The sequence below is a fragment of the Equus przewalskii genome, chromosome 22 (genome assembly GCF_037783145.1).
Source record: "Equus przewalskii isolate Varuska chromosome 22, EquPr2, whole genome shotgun sequence".
In the NCBI taxonomy this organism is placed as follows: Eukaryota; Metazoa; Chordata; class Mammalia; order Perissodactyla; family Equidae; genus Equus; species Equus przewalskii.
This window is the reverse complement of record NC_091852.1, coordinates 4,334,882-4,353,244: the sequence shown is the minus strand read 5'-3', so window position 1 is coordinate 4,353,244 and position 18,363 is coordinate 4,334,882. Positions and strand designations below refer to the sequence as shown.

General features: G+C 36.3%; 1 protein-coding gene across 13 annotated transcripts in view; it reads right to left on the bottom strand.

Moving 5' to 3' along the window:
- AGTPBP1 (ATP/GTP binding carboxypeptidase 1) overlaps positions 1-18,363 on the bottom strand; it is a 175,626-nt gene that overhangs the window by 39,778 nt on the left and 117,485 nt on the right. For all 13 annotated transcript variants that reach the window (XM_070590601.1, XM_070590590.1, XM_070590589.1 and 10 more), the window contains 2 exons: positions 13,039-13,125; positions 12,806-12,954 (listed from right to left, as the gene is read on the bottom strand). In XM_070590601.1, coding sequence (XP_070446702.1) covers positions 12,806-12,954; positions 13,039-13,125 — 236 coding nt within the window. The remainder of the gene's footprint in view (positions 1-12,805; positions 12,955-13,038; positions 13,126-18,363) is intronic.

The window sequence follows — 18,363 nt, the reverse complement described above, 5'->3', positions numbered from 1 at the left end:
ATTTGGAAGCTTTCTATTGTAGTTTTCTATCCCACTTCCCATCTAATAGTAAGGGTTAACGGACATTTCTCTGATACGATCAAATCAAATAACTAAGCAATCGCACAAGGACAACTCAACTCTCGCTTCTCCCAGATCACTCCCTTTAGAACGTTTTCACTTAAAATATTTAATAAATTCCAAGTCTTCTATCTTGAGATCTTTTTCTTCATTTATTTTCCTCAGAGAGGGTTCAGGGGGAGCACATTTTCTGAATTCTACATACATAAAGATGTAGTTTGTTGGCAGTGACAAATGACAGATTTTGCAAAAGACATTTGGCTGTTCTCTAGCTTCCAGTGCCACAGATGAGAAGTCCAATACTAACCTAATTTTTTCACACATAGAACAATATTGTGACGAAGAGCATGTGATCTGCAACCAGACTACTACCTGGGCGTGAACTCCAATGGCACCACATACCAGACGCACGATCCAGGGCAACTATAAAACCACTTATGCCCCCCTTTTCTCTTCTGTAAAATGAGGGAACAACCTCACTGGGTTGTTTGTCGTGTGGATTAAGAGTATCATACATGTTAGCAATTACAGAAGGCCTGGCACACAGTAAATATTCAACAAATGTTAGCTGCTGTTATTATTATCACTATTTAAGTAAGCAGTTCTTTTAAAGTGGAAGTATGCTAAGATTATCTCTTTATACTCGAAACCCAAGTATTTCACTGGTACATATAAAAGATTCCTGCCTTCCTTATTTCTTCCTAGATTAAGCGAGCCATTTCAATCTGAAACTTCAACCTCCTCCAGACACACAAAACTCATAACACTGGTTAACTATAGTGGAACTATACTGGAACTATAGTGAAACAAGGTTCAGGCTTAGGTCAAAGGGCCCATGAGATTTATCTGAAGTGTTCCAATTTTATAAAAGACAATGTATTCTTATATTACTTTTAAAATGCTAGTTAATTCTGGTCACACTGAAGGGAGGTATATTTGAAAATTCTGACTATAATAAAAACCATTTGAACAAAGGTTGTCCCAGTAAAAATCAATCAAATGAAGTAACTCAAACTGGATAGACCACAGCCTACTTAAGCTGATACAGAAAGGGTATATTTGAGTAACTGATTTAGTCATTAGCCAAAGGATAAACCTTTACGTGCATAACAAATATACTAAGAACGGTCAATCTTGTCACTTGAATACAGACAATCAAATTATTAAATTGCCACAGTGACACCAACAGCCAATGGCACTGGTCTCTAATAATATTCAAGTAAAGGCCGAAGTTGTATTGAGAATATACTCAATAACAAGTGCAGTCACAGAGAAAGACAAAGTATTTTAGGCCCCAATCATCAAATGTACTATGAATCACAGATTCATAAAATTTTCCAGTTGAAGCTAATATCCTCATTTAACAGATGAGGAGGACAAGAAAAGTTTAAACTGGAGCTTGAATAACCTGAAGAAGGCCCCTATCACAAGCTGGATATCTGGACTCAGTGACTCCACAGAGAGAAAAAGACCTGCTTCTAATACGGCTAGTATCACAGCAGAGATTTAACTAAAGATAGGAAGGTCAGATTCTTGGTCTGGAGTATAATGGTAGCCACTTGAATCCGAATCTGTCCACACATCCTCACAAACTTCAACAAGTGGCACAAACAAAACCACACAAGACCCAGGCCTTCAGCATTACTAGAAGACAAAATATAACAAAGATTAAATTACGTATTAGTGGAAAAATCAGCAAAGATATACTAGGGAAATGGAAACAACAAAGTACAGGTTGAGAGCTGGCCTGGTGGAGTGGTGGTGAAGTTTGCACGCTCCACTTCGGCGGCCTGGGGTTTGCGGGTTTGGATCCCAGGCACAGACCTACACACTGCTCAACAAGCCATGCTATGGCAGTGTCCCACACCCAAAAAATAGAGGAAGATTGGCAAAGATGTTAGCTCAGGGACAATCTTACTCACTACAAAAATAAACAAACAGAGGTTGAAATCCTGAGGTCAAAGTAGATTCTAGGCCAAAAAATATTAAATGAGGCAAAGAAGGAACTTTATCAAGTCACAATTCACAGTGAAAATAGAACAATATCCAATATATATGCACTAGATAAGACAACCTCTTATATAAAGCAGAAACTACAGGAGAGGAAAGATGGAAACATACTATTGATGGTAGACTCTAACACACCACTTTCTGTATAAGACCGACAAATTGAACAAAAATTAAGAACATGTATATAGAAGATCTAAATAACATAATCAATAAGGTAAATCTTATGTATATATTTTGAGCACTATATCCTGATAATAGAGATTGTACCTTTTTCTAAGAGCATGTGGAATATTCACAAAAATTGACCATTTATTAAATCAAAAGGAAACATAAGTAAGTTCCATAAAAGAAATATTATCAACAAAACTCTGATCACCATGTAATAAAACTAGAAATTAAAAACAAGATGAAAAAACAAAAAGGGACGACATGTATGCTGGAGGTGGGAAGACAGGCTGATCTGGGTGTCAGACCCTGAATAGAGTGGGGAGGGCATGCAGCCGAGACACGGTAACTGATCAACTAAGTAAATATACTATAAGGATAATGGAAGCCCAAATTCTCCATGCTGGAGAAGGAAGTTGTAAATACGGAAAGAAAACCAGAATAAAGCCTGAGGAATTGAAGGTATCAGTGTGACCTCATGCAGATACTGTACGTGTGTGTATACATACACACACACAAACACATACACATATATATAGAAACTACCACAAATGAAAATTTCTGTATATTTGTATACACAACCATATAATCGCTAATTTTGTCCATTAAGAGGTCCAATAACAATGTGCACCACTATGCACACAGATCTTGGTTTTTAAATATCATTCGCCACTAAAACAAATCAAGGCTCTTTGAAGAAATGATCAATTCCAGGCTAGGGCAGGGAAAGGAAAGATAAGCCTTGAGCATCTTGTTGTGCCAAAAAGCAAGACATTCATAAAAAATGATGGAGACATGTTAAAAGGACACACAAACCGGCATGAAAGGGATCCCACCGGCCATATCTTGCGCAAGTTGAGTGTCAAAATAAATAATGATAGCAACAAATTACAACGCACTGAGTAAACTAGGAAACCAATTCTATGCTGATATTAACATATTGAAAGCTTGATGAGGAATAAGATATTTACATAGTTTCAAAGCACCTCCACATAAAATACTAATTACAAAGAGAAAAAGGGCAAGTCTATAATGGAAAAGCCTGATAGACACCAATTTAATCAAGGGATAAAATTATTATTATCAGTAATGGGACAAACAAAATCCTGTGTCAACAGAGCACAGCACCACTTCTGTGATATTCCTGTCAAAGATGCCTAGCCTAAATCAAATCATGAGGAATATGAGACAACTCCAAACTGAGAACCATTCTACAAACAAGAGTCCTTTAATTTTCAAAAGTGTCAAGGTCATGAATGCTAAAGATTGCGTAATTGTTCCTATGATAGTCTAAAGAGAACTGACAACTAAATACAACATGTGGTTTAAGCAGAATCCTTTTGCTATAATGGACATTATTGAGAAAACAAGTGAAACTTAAATGGAGGTATAAGGATTAGATAGAATTCATGTATCAATAACAATGTCATGATGGTGACAGTTACACTACAGTAATATAGAAAATGCCATTGTTTGTAGAAAATATACTAAAGTATTCTAGGGTGATGGGGTATCATTGCAGATATTCAACATCTGGATAAAGAGTACAACTTTTCTCTAAGTTCGAAATTATGTCAAAATAAAATATTCAGAAAAAGTTGATCATCATAAATTGAACTAGAGTCTTCTTAACACATGCAGCAGTCACCCCATCTGTGGTTTTGCTTTGTGAAATTTCAGTTGCCCCCAGTCAACCACAGTCTGAAAGCAGAAGATCCACCTTCTGATGTATCGTCAGAAGGTCAACAGCAGCTAATGCTACATCACAATGCCTGCGTCATTCACCCGACTTCATCCCACCACACAGGCACTTTATCATCTTACATCATCACAAGAAGGGTGAGTAGAGCACAACAAAATATTTTGAGAGAGACGACCTTCACAAAACTTTTATTACCGTATATTGTCATAATTGTTCTATTTTATTATTAGTTACTGTTAATCTCTTACTGTGCCTAATTTATAAATTTAATTTTATCATAAGTACGTAAGTATAGGAAAAAGCACAATACATATAGGGTTCAGTACTATCTGTGGTTTCAGGCATCTACTGGGGGTCTTGGAACATGTCCCCTGTGGATAAACGGGGACTACTGTATTTTGTGCACGTTCACCTTATGTTTCCAATGAGATCTTCTTCACAGTTCATCCATCCGTTGCCTCATTCATTTAACAGATATTTACTGAATATCTACTAAATGCCATGCTTTAAATACAGTGGTGAGCAACAGAGACGCTGCCCCTGATCTCCTGGAATTTACAAACAAGTGATGGTCATGGGACAAGTAAACTACATAAAACTGTAAAGAGCACCCTAAAAGGGAAAAACGACAAGGAACATTTATCAAAAGGACTACTCCAGTCTGGGGAGTCAGGAAAGACTTCCTTAGTCAAGAGATAGCTCAGCTCAACTTTGAAGTTTGGAATTAACTAATGTGGGCAAGGTGGGAATGCTACAGACTAGTCTCCAAAATTCTGTTTTGTTGCCTAGTTCCACATATGTTCAATTTATGTAAGAAGGTGGTTAAAAATCCTCATATATCTGCAAGACATGGGAAGGAGGGGCAGAAGGAGAGAGAGAGAGAACGCTTGGACTAAAGCTCCAAGTTGCTAAAATGCAAGACTGCCATCTGGTGGTAATTTGAGCAAACCCCTTTCAAGTAAGGGGGTGGGTGAGATGCGGTGATGGGTTACAGCTGACAGACCACTATTATATAGTGACATAAATGCTCAAATATAAATTCACAAATAAGTTCATCCATTTGTGAGAAAACTAAATAGTTAATAGAAATAACCTACAAACTCCCTAAGAAAAGAGCAATTTGGGAAACAAAAGCAACAGTAATTCTGCCCCTTTTGGGGGGTATTGCCAAAGAACAAGATCTTTATTGGGCACATTTGCTAGAACCCAACACATAAATAATCCCCCAACCAGCATGTCCCAATCACAAAAAAAATTACAGACAATAAGCTACTTTCTAATCAATGTTATTTCTTGATTTCAATCATGTATGCCAATTAAATAAATCCTTCCAGCTGAAGAAGTTTCCACTGCAAATATTTTCTTTAGTCATCAGTACCATCCATGAAGTGAATTCAAACTCAATCTGATGACAATAACACTAACTACACAGTTAGTCACGATTTCTTAAAATGTTGAATTCTAGTTAACTAAAATATCGGTCCCTTCCTTCTTCTAACTCTAGTGATGTTAAAACAAACCAAGATTTCCTTTATGTTGTATTAACAAATCTAATGACAGGGTTTCATAAAAACTTACATCTACCTAGCGGCTCCTTCTACAGCATCTACCAGCTTCCTGGTTAAATACTCACAAGTATATGTAAATAAAAAGAAAAGTCACAACAGACAACTTCTAGACAGAATCCGGGAGGAATCTCTGCTAAACTTAAAGCAGATGGAGAAGGACTGAAGACAATCCCGTGCAGATACGCCTCCTGATCTAGTTTTTATATATGTCTGTTTCAGATTCCCACAGCTAAAAGCAGTGCTGCGCTAACCCCCTTGAAGGCCCTGAAAGAATAACAGATAAAGACAAACGACGAGGAGGCACAAAAACAGAAAGCATAAAAAAACCAAACACATCAATTATGAAAGGAATTGTAAACAGGTTAAAATCACGTATTAAAAGACAAGGGTCGATCAGCAAAAGGCTATTCTTCTTCAAAAGTTCCTCAAAATGAACTGTTTACAAGAAACAATATAGGAAGCAAATTCAAACCAAAATACATAAAAACAGAATTCAGGGCAAAAGATACTGCGTGGGATAAATATGACTATTTTATACTGTTAAAGGGTATACACAAAAGAAATATGGAAAAGTTATAAACTATGTGCCAAATAATACTGCATTAAATAGAAAAAAATCTATACATTTTTTTTAATAAGGGCATGACAGAAACAATAGAGCTGAAAGACCGTTAATATTTTTTAAGTTTTAGACAGAAAGAGAACGTAAAAAATAAACCAGGATATGGAAAAGCAAATAAATGGAGTTATAACACTAAACTAACAATGTATATTAAATTATGTTGCTAACGGAGAATACATATTATTTTACAAGTACCAATGAAAACAAAAACTGACCAGATATTAAGCCATAAAAAATTATTTCAAATCATAAATTTCACATCTATGAACAAAACTGATTAAAATTTGAAAGTAATGAGAAAAATTATAACCAAAATGATTTAACCAACTAAAATATAACAAACCCTTTCCTAAATAACTCTTGGGTCAAAAAGGATACCAAAACTACATACAATTAGAGGCAATCTAGAAAATAACAGGAGGTCTGAATATTAAAATCTGGACGGGAGGGGATATAGAATTAAGTTGTAATCAAGAGCAAATTAAAAACCTAAATCTTTGCTCATCAAAGAAAAATAAATTTAAGTAAATAAACTGGAAGTTAGAAAGAGAAAAAAAATCAACCTGCAGGGAGGAAAAGGGAGAAACGAATAAATAAAAAAAACTTTTAAAGCAAATAATGATACAACCAAGAGCCAGGTTATTAAAATACTAAAATAAAACAAATCATGTTTTAAGCACACACACACAAAAAAAATAAAAGAAGCAGGAGAACGAGCAAGTACACATATTGCAGACATCATCCAGAAAACTCTGCCAGTGAGTTTTGAAAATCCAAATGTCACTTATATAAGAAAAATTACCTCAGTAAGAAATAGAAAATTAGACTATACTGAGTCACAGGAAACTAAAAAAGTTATCCAGACGCTCCCTCTCCCACCCACAAAGGGGCACAGAATCAGACAGTTTTAGAGACGTGTTCTTTCCAAATTTCATGAAAACATACAAATGCTATTTAAACTGCTCCAGAACAAAGAGTGGGGAGATAAAAGCCTTTTCATTTAAGTGTTCAAAGTTAGCATCACCTGCTTCCAAAACTGGACATCCCTCCAAAAAGGAAATTTACTTGTCTAACTTACGACCAATGATGCAAAACCTTTACACAAAATACTAACAGGGGCCCCGGCCCCATGGCTAAGTGGTTGAGTTCGCATGCTCAGCTTCAGTAGTCCAGGGTTCAGGATGCTTGGATCCTGGGTGCAGACCTAGCACCGCTCATCAAGCCATGCTGAGGCAGCGTCCCACGTGTCACAACTAGAAGGACCCAAAACTAAAAATATATATACAACTATGTACCAGGGGGGCTTTGGGGAAAAGGAAAAACAAAATCTTAAAAAAAATACTAACAGATCACAATAGTTGTACAGTAAAAGATTAATTCACATGGCAAAGTGGACTTATTTGTGAAACCCAAGGACAGTTTAGTATTAGGAACATTACAAACATAATACAGCATATTAACAGTTCATAGCATTAGATGGTCATATTACATTGATAAATGCAAAAAACAAAATAATTCTGATTTTTAAAACTTACTAAAAATGGAAACTCTTTACTATAAGAAAGAATTTGTGTCTTAAAACAAGAGCTAACGCCCTTAATGTAAATACTAGCAGAATTCACATTAACATAAAAATAAAACAAGGATGCCCATTGTCTCCTTTTTATTTTAAACATTCTCAAAGTTCTATTCAAAAGCAATGAAAGATATGGGGCCAGCCAGGTGGGTAGTGGTTGAGTTAGCACGTTCTGCTTTGGCACCCAGGGTTTGTGGTTCAGATCCCGGGCACAGATCTAGCACAGCTAGTCAAGCCATGCTGTGGCAGCATCCCACACAAAATAGAGGAAGATGGGCACAGATGTTAGCTTAGGGCTAACTTCCTCACACACACACAAAAGGCAATGAAAGATACACAATACAACTATGGATAAGGAGAAATTCTAGGAATCTACCAAGAAAAGTGAAAGTATCAACTGAGAAACTATGATAACCAATGAGAAAGTTCAGTTAAGGAAGTTGATTTTCAAGTAAAGAAATAAAAATAAATAGCTTTCTAGAATATAAATAATAACAAGTTTGAAAATAGGGAGGAGTACTCTCACAACAGAAAGCCAAAAAATACATAAAATACTTAGAACGATGGCAAATAGAATGTATAGAACTTATAAAAAAACTTAGGTGACAGTATAAACAACTTGAATAAACAAAATTATACACCTAAGCAGCAAGACAATACAAAAAATTCAATTTCTCCCAAATTATTCTACAAGTTTAATGCAATGGAAATTTTTTGGTGCTTAATAACATTATTCTGAATAATATTTAGAATAAACTATTCGGGAAAAATAGGCAGAAAAAGTTTTTAAACTGTTTATGAAAAAGATGACAGGATGTTAAACCACATCATAAAGTCAAAATAATTAAAAACCAAAGTGTTACTAGAGCAACAAGGATGTTACGCTAGACTAGAAGGTCAGAATAATCAAAATCAAGTGGGACTAGAGCAACAAACGGTCCCCAAATAACAACTAGTATATCGTTAGGACCATGGCTTCTGAGAATAGTGGCGTTTTAAACCAAACGGAACATAAAATACGACTAAGAGGTCAGAATAATTCAACCCAAACTCAAAAAAGTCAGGAACTATGAGGAAGTGATAGTGATACTTAGCAACCAGTTTCTCATCTGTTTTAACTAACCTGACCATTTTCTGTAACAGCTTTAACAAAACAACCATGTACAATGTCTTCTGAGCAACAATTCCCACCGACTCCTACTAACAGGATTAAATTAGATCCCAGTTCACAGAATACACCAGAATAAGTAATGGATGGATGAGGTTAAAAATAAACGCGGAAAGCACACTATCAAATGCACTTCCACAGGGCTGAACTAATTCAACACTCCTACCAACACCGTAAGTGCCCATTTTCCCTAGTCATCAGCAACATGTGTTCATTTTCTTTGAGAAATTCTACTTGGAGGAATTTATGGCAAAGCAATAATCAGGCACATACACAAAAACAAATAATTAAGGATATCTACTGAAGTACAGTATATAATTTTGAGATGTTGAAAAAGACAAATTCCCATCAATCTCTTATCATTTAAATAATTATTGTATATACTCAATAGAATACTATACAGATATCGGTAAATATGTTGTTGAAAATACTTAATGGCATGGGAAAATGTTTTACAATATATTGTGTAGTAAAAAAATATAGTTTACAAATGAGTTTTCATACTGTAATCCCAAATCTATAAAAGGGGAAAATTTACTTTTAAAAATACGTGAATGTAAGTTTAAAAATAGACAACAAAATGCTAAACAGTGAATTTTCTTTTCTCTTTCCTTGCCAGAAATTCTTCTCTAAACTGTCTTTAATTTATCAAATTTCCCATGTTAAAGATCCACTCTTTCATAATCAAAAAAAGACATTTACAGCTGGCAGACAAAGAAATTCCACTTCTGTGAATTTGTAACTAAATAATTACACACAAATATTTAGTACAATAATACTTAACTGAGCATTATTTAAAATAGAAAATAATTAGAAACAACTTAAACATCCAACAAAGAAAGGTTTGGATAAATAAGTTACAGTACCTCCACCACAGAATGTCTATTAAACTGTGTTTCAGAGGGATATTTAGTGACCAGAAAAAATGCTGACGATATACTATTTGGTTAAAATACAGACCATGGAATTGTTTGGGTTATCTCTGGATAATGCATTGTTGATGGTTTTAATTTTCTTCTTAACACCATTCTGTTTTCCAAATTCTCTACAAAGTGAGTTTGGAAAGTGTGCTATATATACAAGAATACCCAGAGAGCAAGCAAGGGGTAAGCAGGAGAGGAGACTGAAAAATAAATCAGCCATCTGTCTCATTGCTTTGATTCAGTTTTAGTTGCAGAATTTTATTCATTTTAAATTTAAAATGAGACTAAAGGAAGAGATTATTTTATTTACCATATGTAGGCATAGGTTTTTTAAAAACAGAGAAGCACTGCTCCAATGTATGATTTTAATTTTAAAATTAAAGTATTTAATGAAGTTTAAAGTAGTAAAAGTACTACTTTATAAAAGTGACTAAATAAACATAGATAGTAAAATTGCCATCTACCTGTAGCACTACAACTTGAAAATTATAGTGACTATCATTTCAGGAATAAAAATGTCTTTAAATTTTACTCCTAAGGAGCACCCAAAATACGAATACAGTTACATTTAATTACTTGTCCTCCCCCCACAACATATTATGTTAGCATTATACTTACAAGTTAAATAGGGAAAACAGGAGATTCTGGTTTTGGTAACCTTTTGAATGAGTTTCAATTAAGATAATTTTTAAAGTTATATGAAGGTTTAAGGTCAACAAACAAATGTTTCAAGAAATGACATTCAATGATCAGTAGTTATACCCCAAAAATCACAAAAATAAAGAATACGAAATAGATTTATATCGCCATTCATACAAATCAATATAGCCACTGAATCCTTAGTCAAAATATACTATTTGAAAGAACAGATCATTTAAAATTAGATTACTAAAACATTTTAAAAACTTTAAAAAATGTTTATAACTAAATGAAGTATCACGTTACCTAATCTTCCTATAATTATATTAAATTAGTGAATCTGACCAAAACGTTTATCCCACAGACGTGAAGTAATATCCAGAGTACTGTACACAATTTCCTATTTTTCACATAAGTAACAACAATTGGGAACAATCTCTTCGACTCCTGAATGCTTCAATTTTCAGAAATGCCCCTCTTAAAGAGCAAGATCATACTCGTGCTTTTAACAACTTATAACATTTATTTGAAACAGAGTGTATGACAGCTCATGCCTCAGTTGTTAAAACCATTTCAATCTTCACAACAAATGATGGAGGCCGCTAAGATTTCATAACTTGACATACATATTATATTTGTTTCTCCTCAACCCCCAATGTAAGTGGGTTTTTTGGTATGCCAGAAAAAATTCTTCTTCTACAAAAAAATTACTATTATCAGATTAAATACTTGAAAATTGATGTTTCATTTTTAAATTACTGATATTCAGTTTATACAACTATATTATCTTCCACTGATATATTTGACTATAAATACCTGATGCATGACAAACAAGCCTTAGTTTTATATTTATTAAAGTACTAAACACAAAGCCTTAAATGAGGCTATAAATTTAAGAGTTTTGCTAGTACAACACTGGAGTTTTTAAAAACTGTCTCGTGAGAAAAACAATGAAACAAAAATCTGGTTCTTTGAAAGGGTCAATAAAATTGACAAATCTCTAGTAGGCCTGACAAAAGAAAGCAAAGAGAAGACACAAGATTACTCTTACTAAGAATGAAATGGGATATCACTACAGACCCTGAAAACATCTAAAGGATAGTAAGAGAACATTATGAACAACTCTACACACACATTTACAATTTAGAAGAAATGGATCAATTCCTAAAAAACACAAACTACCACAGCTCACTCAAGATGAAATAGATAATTTGAACAGCCCTAAAACTATTAAGGAAACTGAATTTCTAATTTAAAAGACTACCAAAAAAGATATCTCCAGGCCCACATGGTTTCATTGGAGAATTCCACCAAATGTTTAAGAATTAACATCAAATCTACTCAAGTTTGTCCAGAAAATAAAAGGAGGCAGCATTTCCCAACTCCTTTTATGAGGTCAGTGTGACCATGATACCAAAATCAGACAAATTACCCAAAAAAGAGAAAACTATAGCTCAATATCCCTCCTGAATATAAATACAAAAATTCCTAACAAAATATTAGCAATTATACACAATGAACAAGGGAGGTATATTTCAAGAACAAAAAAGGCTCATTCAATACTCAAAAGCCAATCAACATAATATACCATATTAACAGGGTAAAGAAGAGAAATTACATGATCAGATCAACTGATTAAGAAAAAGCACATGACACAACTGAACACCCATTCATGACAAAAACTCTCAGCAAACTAGTAATAGAAGGAAACTTCCTCAACTACATTTAAAAACATACAGAAAACTGCAGCCAACGTCACAGTGAATGGTCTGCTACAAAGGAGTAGCACAAGGCTTTGTGGTGATGGAAGTATTCTGTATCTTTGACTGTGGTGACAGCTACGAGAACCTACGAATGAAATAAAGCAATGCAGAACTATGCAGCACATTATACTAATGTCAAACCCTGGCTTCGGCAACGTACTACGACTATGTAAGATGTAATCCCTGGAGGAAACTTGGTGAAGAGAACAAGGAACCTTTCTGCAACTTCTATATTTTAGATATGAATCTATTCAAAATTAAAAATCAATAAAGATTGTTTTACGTAATTCTCTCCTAGAGGAACTGACATTAAAAACTTGATTTTAAGCAGCATACACAATAATCTTTAATTGTGTTCAATTTTGATGAAATCAACCATACTTATTGCATTTTAAAGCGTTTGCCTATCCAAGGGTAACTCTTCTCACCAACAAAGCAAAGCTTAGTTTATTGCAAATTTTGCATGCTAAATATCTAAATTTTGAGAACTAGAGAAAACAAAAGAATTCTGAAACTTTAAAAAAGAAATGTCAGTAATTTAAAAAAATCTTCTGTCCTAAAATTACGATGCCAGCATGCCCTCTAAACTGGGAAAGAAAATTGTCTTACCATAATTAAACTGACTGTTGGACTTTTCACAGTTAATGATGTTAAATCTATAAGCAACACCTGGTCGCATTCCACTGACTTCAAAGTAAAACCACTGATGATAATGATTGCTATTTATATCTGAATTCAGAATAAGATCATATTCATTTCTGAAAATAGAAAATAAAGAAATCTGATGAAAATTAGGAAAATATCTGTGCACATACAAAATGAGAAAATTTTAAATGACTTACTTTCTAATTTGAATTACTTTGCGCAGATTCCCAGATTCAAATTTGGAGTTAAACTTCAAAATATCTCCTTCTTCTGGAATAGCGTAACTAAAAATTTTTAAAGTATAATGAAATACATTGCATTTAAACAGGTGAGCAGAAAACAAACAAATAAAACTACACTCCAGATTAAAAATACACCATTATGCCACCTCACTCTCCTCATTATTCTTAAACCAAAGAACATAACCAACACAAGCAAAATACAATTTGGCTAATATTTATAAACAAAATATTATAATTACAAGTAGAGATTTGTTCCTACATTTATAGTGAATGTTAATCACAAATAAAAATTTTTGCCTTGAGAGTGACGTCAGCAACATGGCAGAGTGACCAGTTCTCTTTGTCTCTCCCCCTTCAAACTACAACTAAATGAACATCCATTGATCTATGGAGGATACTAGTGCAGCATCTCAGGACGCCTGAGAGACCCACGCTGCTATACATCTGAAGGTGGATGGACTACCCCCAGAGAGGAGGTGGAGATAGGTGAGAACTCTCCAGCCCCCAGACAGCTCAGTACCTGCAAGCGATGCTCTCCCAGCTGACACACTCATAGCACCACCCAAGGCTGGGCGTGTGCATTGGCACAACTGTGGAAACAGGTGACTGTAGCCCTGAATCTCCCATGATTGCTATTTGGCCCAGTGGGAAAATCCACAACCCCGCTGCAGCCCCAGAGAGTCACTCAGGCTCAGACTCAGTAGGGAGGCCCTGCCCACCAAGCACAAAGGCTGCTGCGACCTAGGAGCACAGCACAGCACAGCCCCGAGTCTACGCGAACAAACCCCCAGCTGCCTTAAACACCTATAGCTCTGCCGCAGCCCTGAAAGGGCAAGTGAGATCCAGTGGGACCGTGGGAGTGGGCAGTGACAACCCTGAGTCCCAGAGTGATCGCTCCTAGGTCCAGTGGGAAAATGCACAGCCCCATCGCAGCCCCAGGGAGAGACTGGGCTCAGCACTAGAGGAGAGGCCCCGCCCACTAAGCACAAAGGCTGGTCCGACCTAGAACAGACGGTAGCAGATCTGCGGCCTGGGAGAAAGTGCCCCCACCTACCACAAACGTCCACAGTACTACAGCACCCCTGAAGGGGCAGTACGACTGGCGGAACTGTAGGAGCAGGTGGCAGAAGCCCTGAGCCCCAGTGTGATCACTCTCTCTACCAGTGGGAGAGTCCACAATCCCACCACAGTCTCAGGGAGCAGCAGAGGCTCAGACCCAGTGGGGAGGCCCCACTCACCAAGCACCACAGCTGGTACAACCTAGCACCAGGCAGCAGTGGAGCTGCAAGTCTGGGTGAACAAGCTCCTGGCTGCCTCGAAAGCCCATAAAACTGCTGCAGCCCTAACAAGGGAGTGCATCTAGGCAGGTCTGTGGGAGCAGGCGGCAGCAACTCAGAGTTCCCTTGTGATTGTGTGGGAACCCACACAAAATGACCGGAGACCCCACAGGGCCAGTGGGATCACAAGGAGTGGCCCAGGCTTGGACAGGAATAGCTGATGGGGATCCTGGTGGGTGGAGAATACACAGCTCCTGACCCCTCCCCCCAGTGGCAGCAAGTGGAAGCTGTGACCAAATTCTATCTCTGTGTGGAGGCACAAACCCAAGCCATCAAGCAGTATAAAAGAATATATTAAATCCCCAGAAGATACACAAATCTGTAACTTAAATGAGAAAGAATTCAAAATAGCTATCCTTAAAAAACTCAACGAGTTAAAAGAGAATACAGACAGACAACTCAACAAGTTCAGGAAGTACATCACAAAAGAGCTTGAAATCATAAAGAAGAATCCATCAGAAATGTTGGAGATGAAAAACACAATAGAGCAGATTAAGAAAAGTCTGGACTCCCTGAACAGTAGAGCTGATATTATGGTGGACAGAATTAGCAGTCTGGAGGATAGGAATATAGAAATGCTTTAGATAGAGGAGGAGAGAGAACTAAGACTAAAAAGAAATGAAGAAAGTCTCCAAGAAATATCCGACTCAATTAGGAAATGCAACATAATGATTATAGGTATCCAAGATGGAGAAGAGAAGGAGAACGAAGCAGAAAGCTTGGTCAAAGAAATAATAGCTGAGGTGCCTGCCCTGTGGCCGAGTGGTTAAGTTTACGCACTCCGCTTCGACGACCGAGGGTTTTGCCAGTTCAGATCCCGGGTGTGGACACAGCACTGCTCATCAGGCCACACTGAGGCGGTGTCCCACACAGCACAACCAGAGGCACTCACAACTGGAACATACAACTATGTACTGGGGGGCTTTGGGGAGAAGAAGAAGGAGGAAAAAAAGAAGACTGGCAACAGTTGTTAGTTCAGGTGCCAATCTTTAAAAAAAAAAAAAAAGAAATAGTAGCTGAGAACTTCCCAAACCTAGGAAGGCAGCTGGAAATCCATGTGACAGAAGCCAATAAATCTCCAAACTTTATCAATGTAAAAATACCAACTCCAAGGCATATAGTAGTAAAGCTGGCAAAAGTCAACGAGAAGGAAAAATATTAAGGGCAGCAAGGTAGAAGAAAATAACCTACAAAAGAACTCTATCAGGCTGTCAGCAGATTTCTCAGCAGAAACCTTACAGGCTAGGAGAGAGTGGAATGATATACTCAAAATTCTGAATGACAAAACCTTTCAGCCAATAATACTCTATCCAGTGAAAATATCCTTCAAATATGATGGAGAAATAAAAACTTTCCCAGATAAACAAAAGTTAAGGGAGTTCATCACCACAAGATGCCCCCTACCCCCACAAGAAATCCTCAGGAAGGCCCTCATGGTTGGGAAAAAAAAAAAAAAAAGGAAAGTGATTACAAAAGCCTGAGCCAGGAGATAGATAGATAAATAGAAAATTGCAGCTCTCCATCAGAACAGGTTAGCAAATGCTAATTATAACATTAAAGATAAAGGGAAGGAAAACACCAAGAATAAATATAATCTTGTGATTTTAACCACAAACTCACAACACAAGATGAAATAAGATATGCCAACAACAACTTAGAAGGGGAAGAGGAAATGGATGGAACTGGCTTGGTCTAAGGAAATAAGAGGCTATCAGAAAATGGACTACTTCATCTACAAGATGTTTTATACAAACCTAATGGTGACCACTAAACAAATACTTATAACAGAGACACGAAAGATAAATAAGGAGAAAACTAAGAAAACCAGCACAGAAAACTACCTAACTGAATTGGTAGTCTGAAATACATGGGACGAGAAAAAAAGGAAATGCAGAAGAACCGAAAAACAAGCAATAAAATGGCTGCATTAGCCCTCGTATATCAATAATCACTCTAAATGTAAATGTATTGAACCCGCCAATCAAAAGACACAAAGCAGTGAGATGGATTAAAGAACAAGTTCCAACAATATGCTGCCTCCAGAAAACAAATCTCAGCCCCAAAGACAAACACAGACTCAGATTGAAGGGATGGTAGATGACACTCCAAGCTAATGGCGTACAAAAGAAAGCAGGTGTTGCCATACATCTATCAAAATATCAGACAAAGTAGACTTCAAGATAAAACAGGTAATGAGAGACAAAGAAGGGCACTATATAATGATTAAAGGGACACTTCACCAAGAAGACATAACACTTATAAACATATATGCACCCAACACAGGAGCACCAAAGTACACAAAGCAACTATTAACAAACCTAAAAAGTGATATTAACAACAAAACAATAACAGTGGGGGACCTCAACACCCCACTTACACCAATGGATAGATAATCCAGAGGGAAAGTCAACAAGGAAATTGTAGAATTAAATGAAAAACTATACCAGATGGTCTTAATACATATATATAGAACACTCCATCCAAAAACAGGAGGTTACACATTCTTCTCAAGTGCGCGTGGAACAGTCTCAAGGACAGACCACATGTCGGGAAACTAAAGCAAGCCTCAATAAATTTAAGAAGATTGAAATAATATCAAGCGTCTTTTCTGACAAAATGCTATGAAACTAGAAATCAATTACAAGAAAAAAAGCTGGGAAAGGGGCAAAGTTGTGGAGATTAAACAACATAATACTGAACAACCAATGGATCATTGAAGAAATCAAATATTACCTGGAGACAAATGAAAATGAAAACACACCATACCAACTCATTTGGGATGCAGCAGAAGCAGTCCTAAGAGGCAAATTCATTGCAATACAGGCTCACCTCAACAAACAAGAAAATTCTCAAACTACACCTAACCAAATTAGAAAAAGAAGAACAAGTAAAGCCCAAAGTCAGCAGAAGGAGGGAAATAATAAAAATTAGAGCAGAAATAAATGAAATTGAAACAAAAAAGACAGTAGAAAGGATCAATGAAACAAAGAGCTGGTTCTTTGAGAAGGTAAACAAAATCAACAAACCCTTAGCAAGGCTCACTAAGAAAAAAAGAGAGAAGACTCAAAAAAAATTAGAAATGAAAGAAGAGAAATTACAATGGATACCATAGAAATACAAAAGATTATATGAGAATACTATGAAAAACTATATGCCAACAAACTGGACAACCTAGAAGAAATGAACAAATTCTTAGACTCTTACAATATCCCAAAACAGAATCAAGAAGAAATAGAGAATCTGAATAGACCAATCACTAGAGATTGAAACAATAATCAAAAACTTACCCAAAAACAAAAGTCCGGGACCAGACAGCATCTCTGGAGAATTCCACTAGCAAACATTCAAAGAAGATTTAATACCTATCCTTCTCAAACTATTCCAGAAAATTGAGGAAGATGGAACACTTTCTATCACATTCTACGAGGCCAACATCACCCTGATACCAAAGCTAGACAAGGAGAACACAAAGAAGGAAAATTATAGGCTGACATCGCTAATGAACATAGATGCAAAAATCCTCAACAAAATATTGGCAAACCAAATACAGCGATACATTAAAAAGATCATACACCATGATCAAGTGGGATTTATACCAGGGACACACGGATGGAGTGGTTCAACATCCGCAAATCAATCAATGTGATACACCACATTAACAAAATGAGGAACAAAAACCACAAGATGATCTCAATAGACACAGAGAAAGCATTCGACAAGATACCCATTTATGATAAAAACTTTCAATAAAATGGGTATGGAAGGAAAGTACCTCAACATAATAAAGGCCATATATGACAAACCCACAGCCAACATCATACTCAGTGGGGAAAAACTGAATGCCATCCCTCTGAGAACAGGCACAAGATAAGCGTGCCCACTCTCACCACTCTTATTCAACATAACACCGCAGGTTTTGGCCAGAGCAATTAGGCAAGAAAAA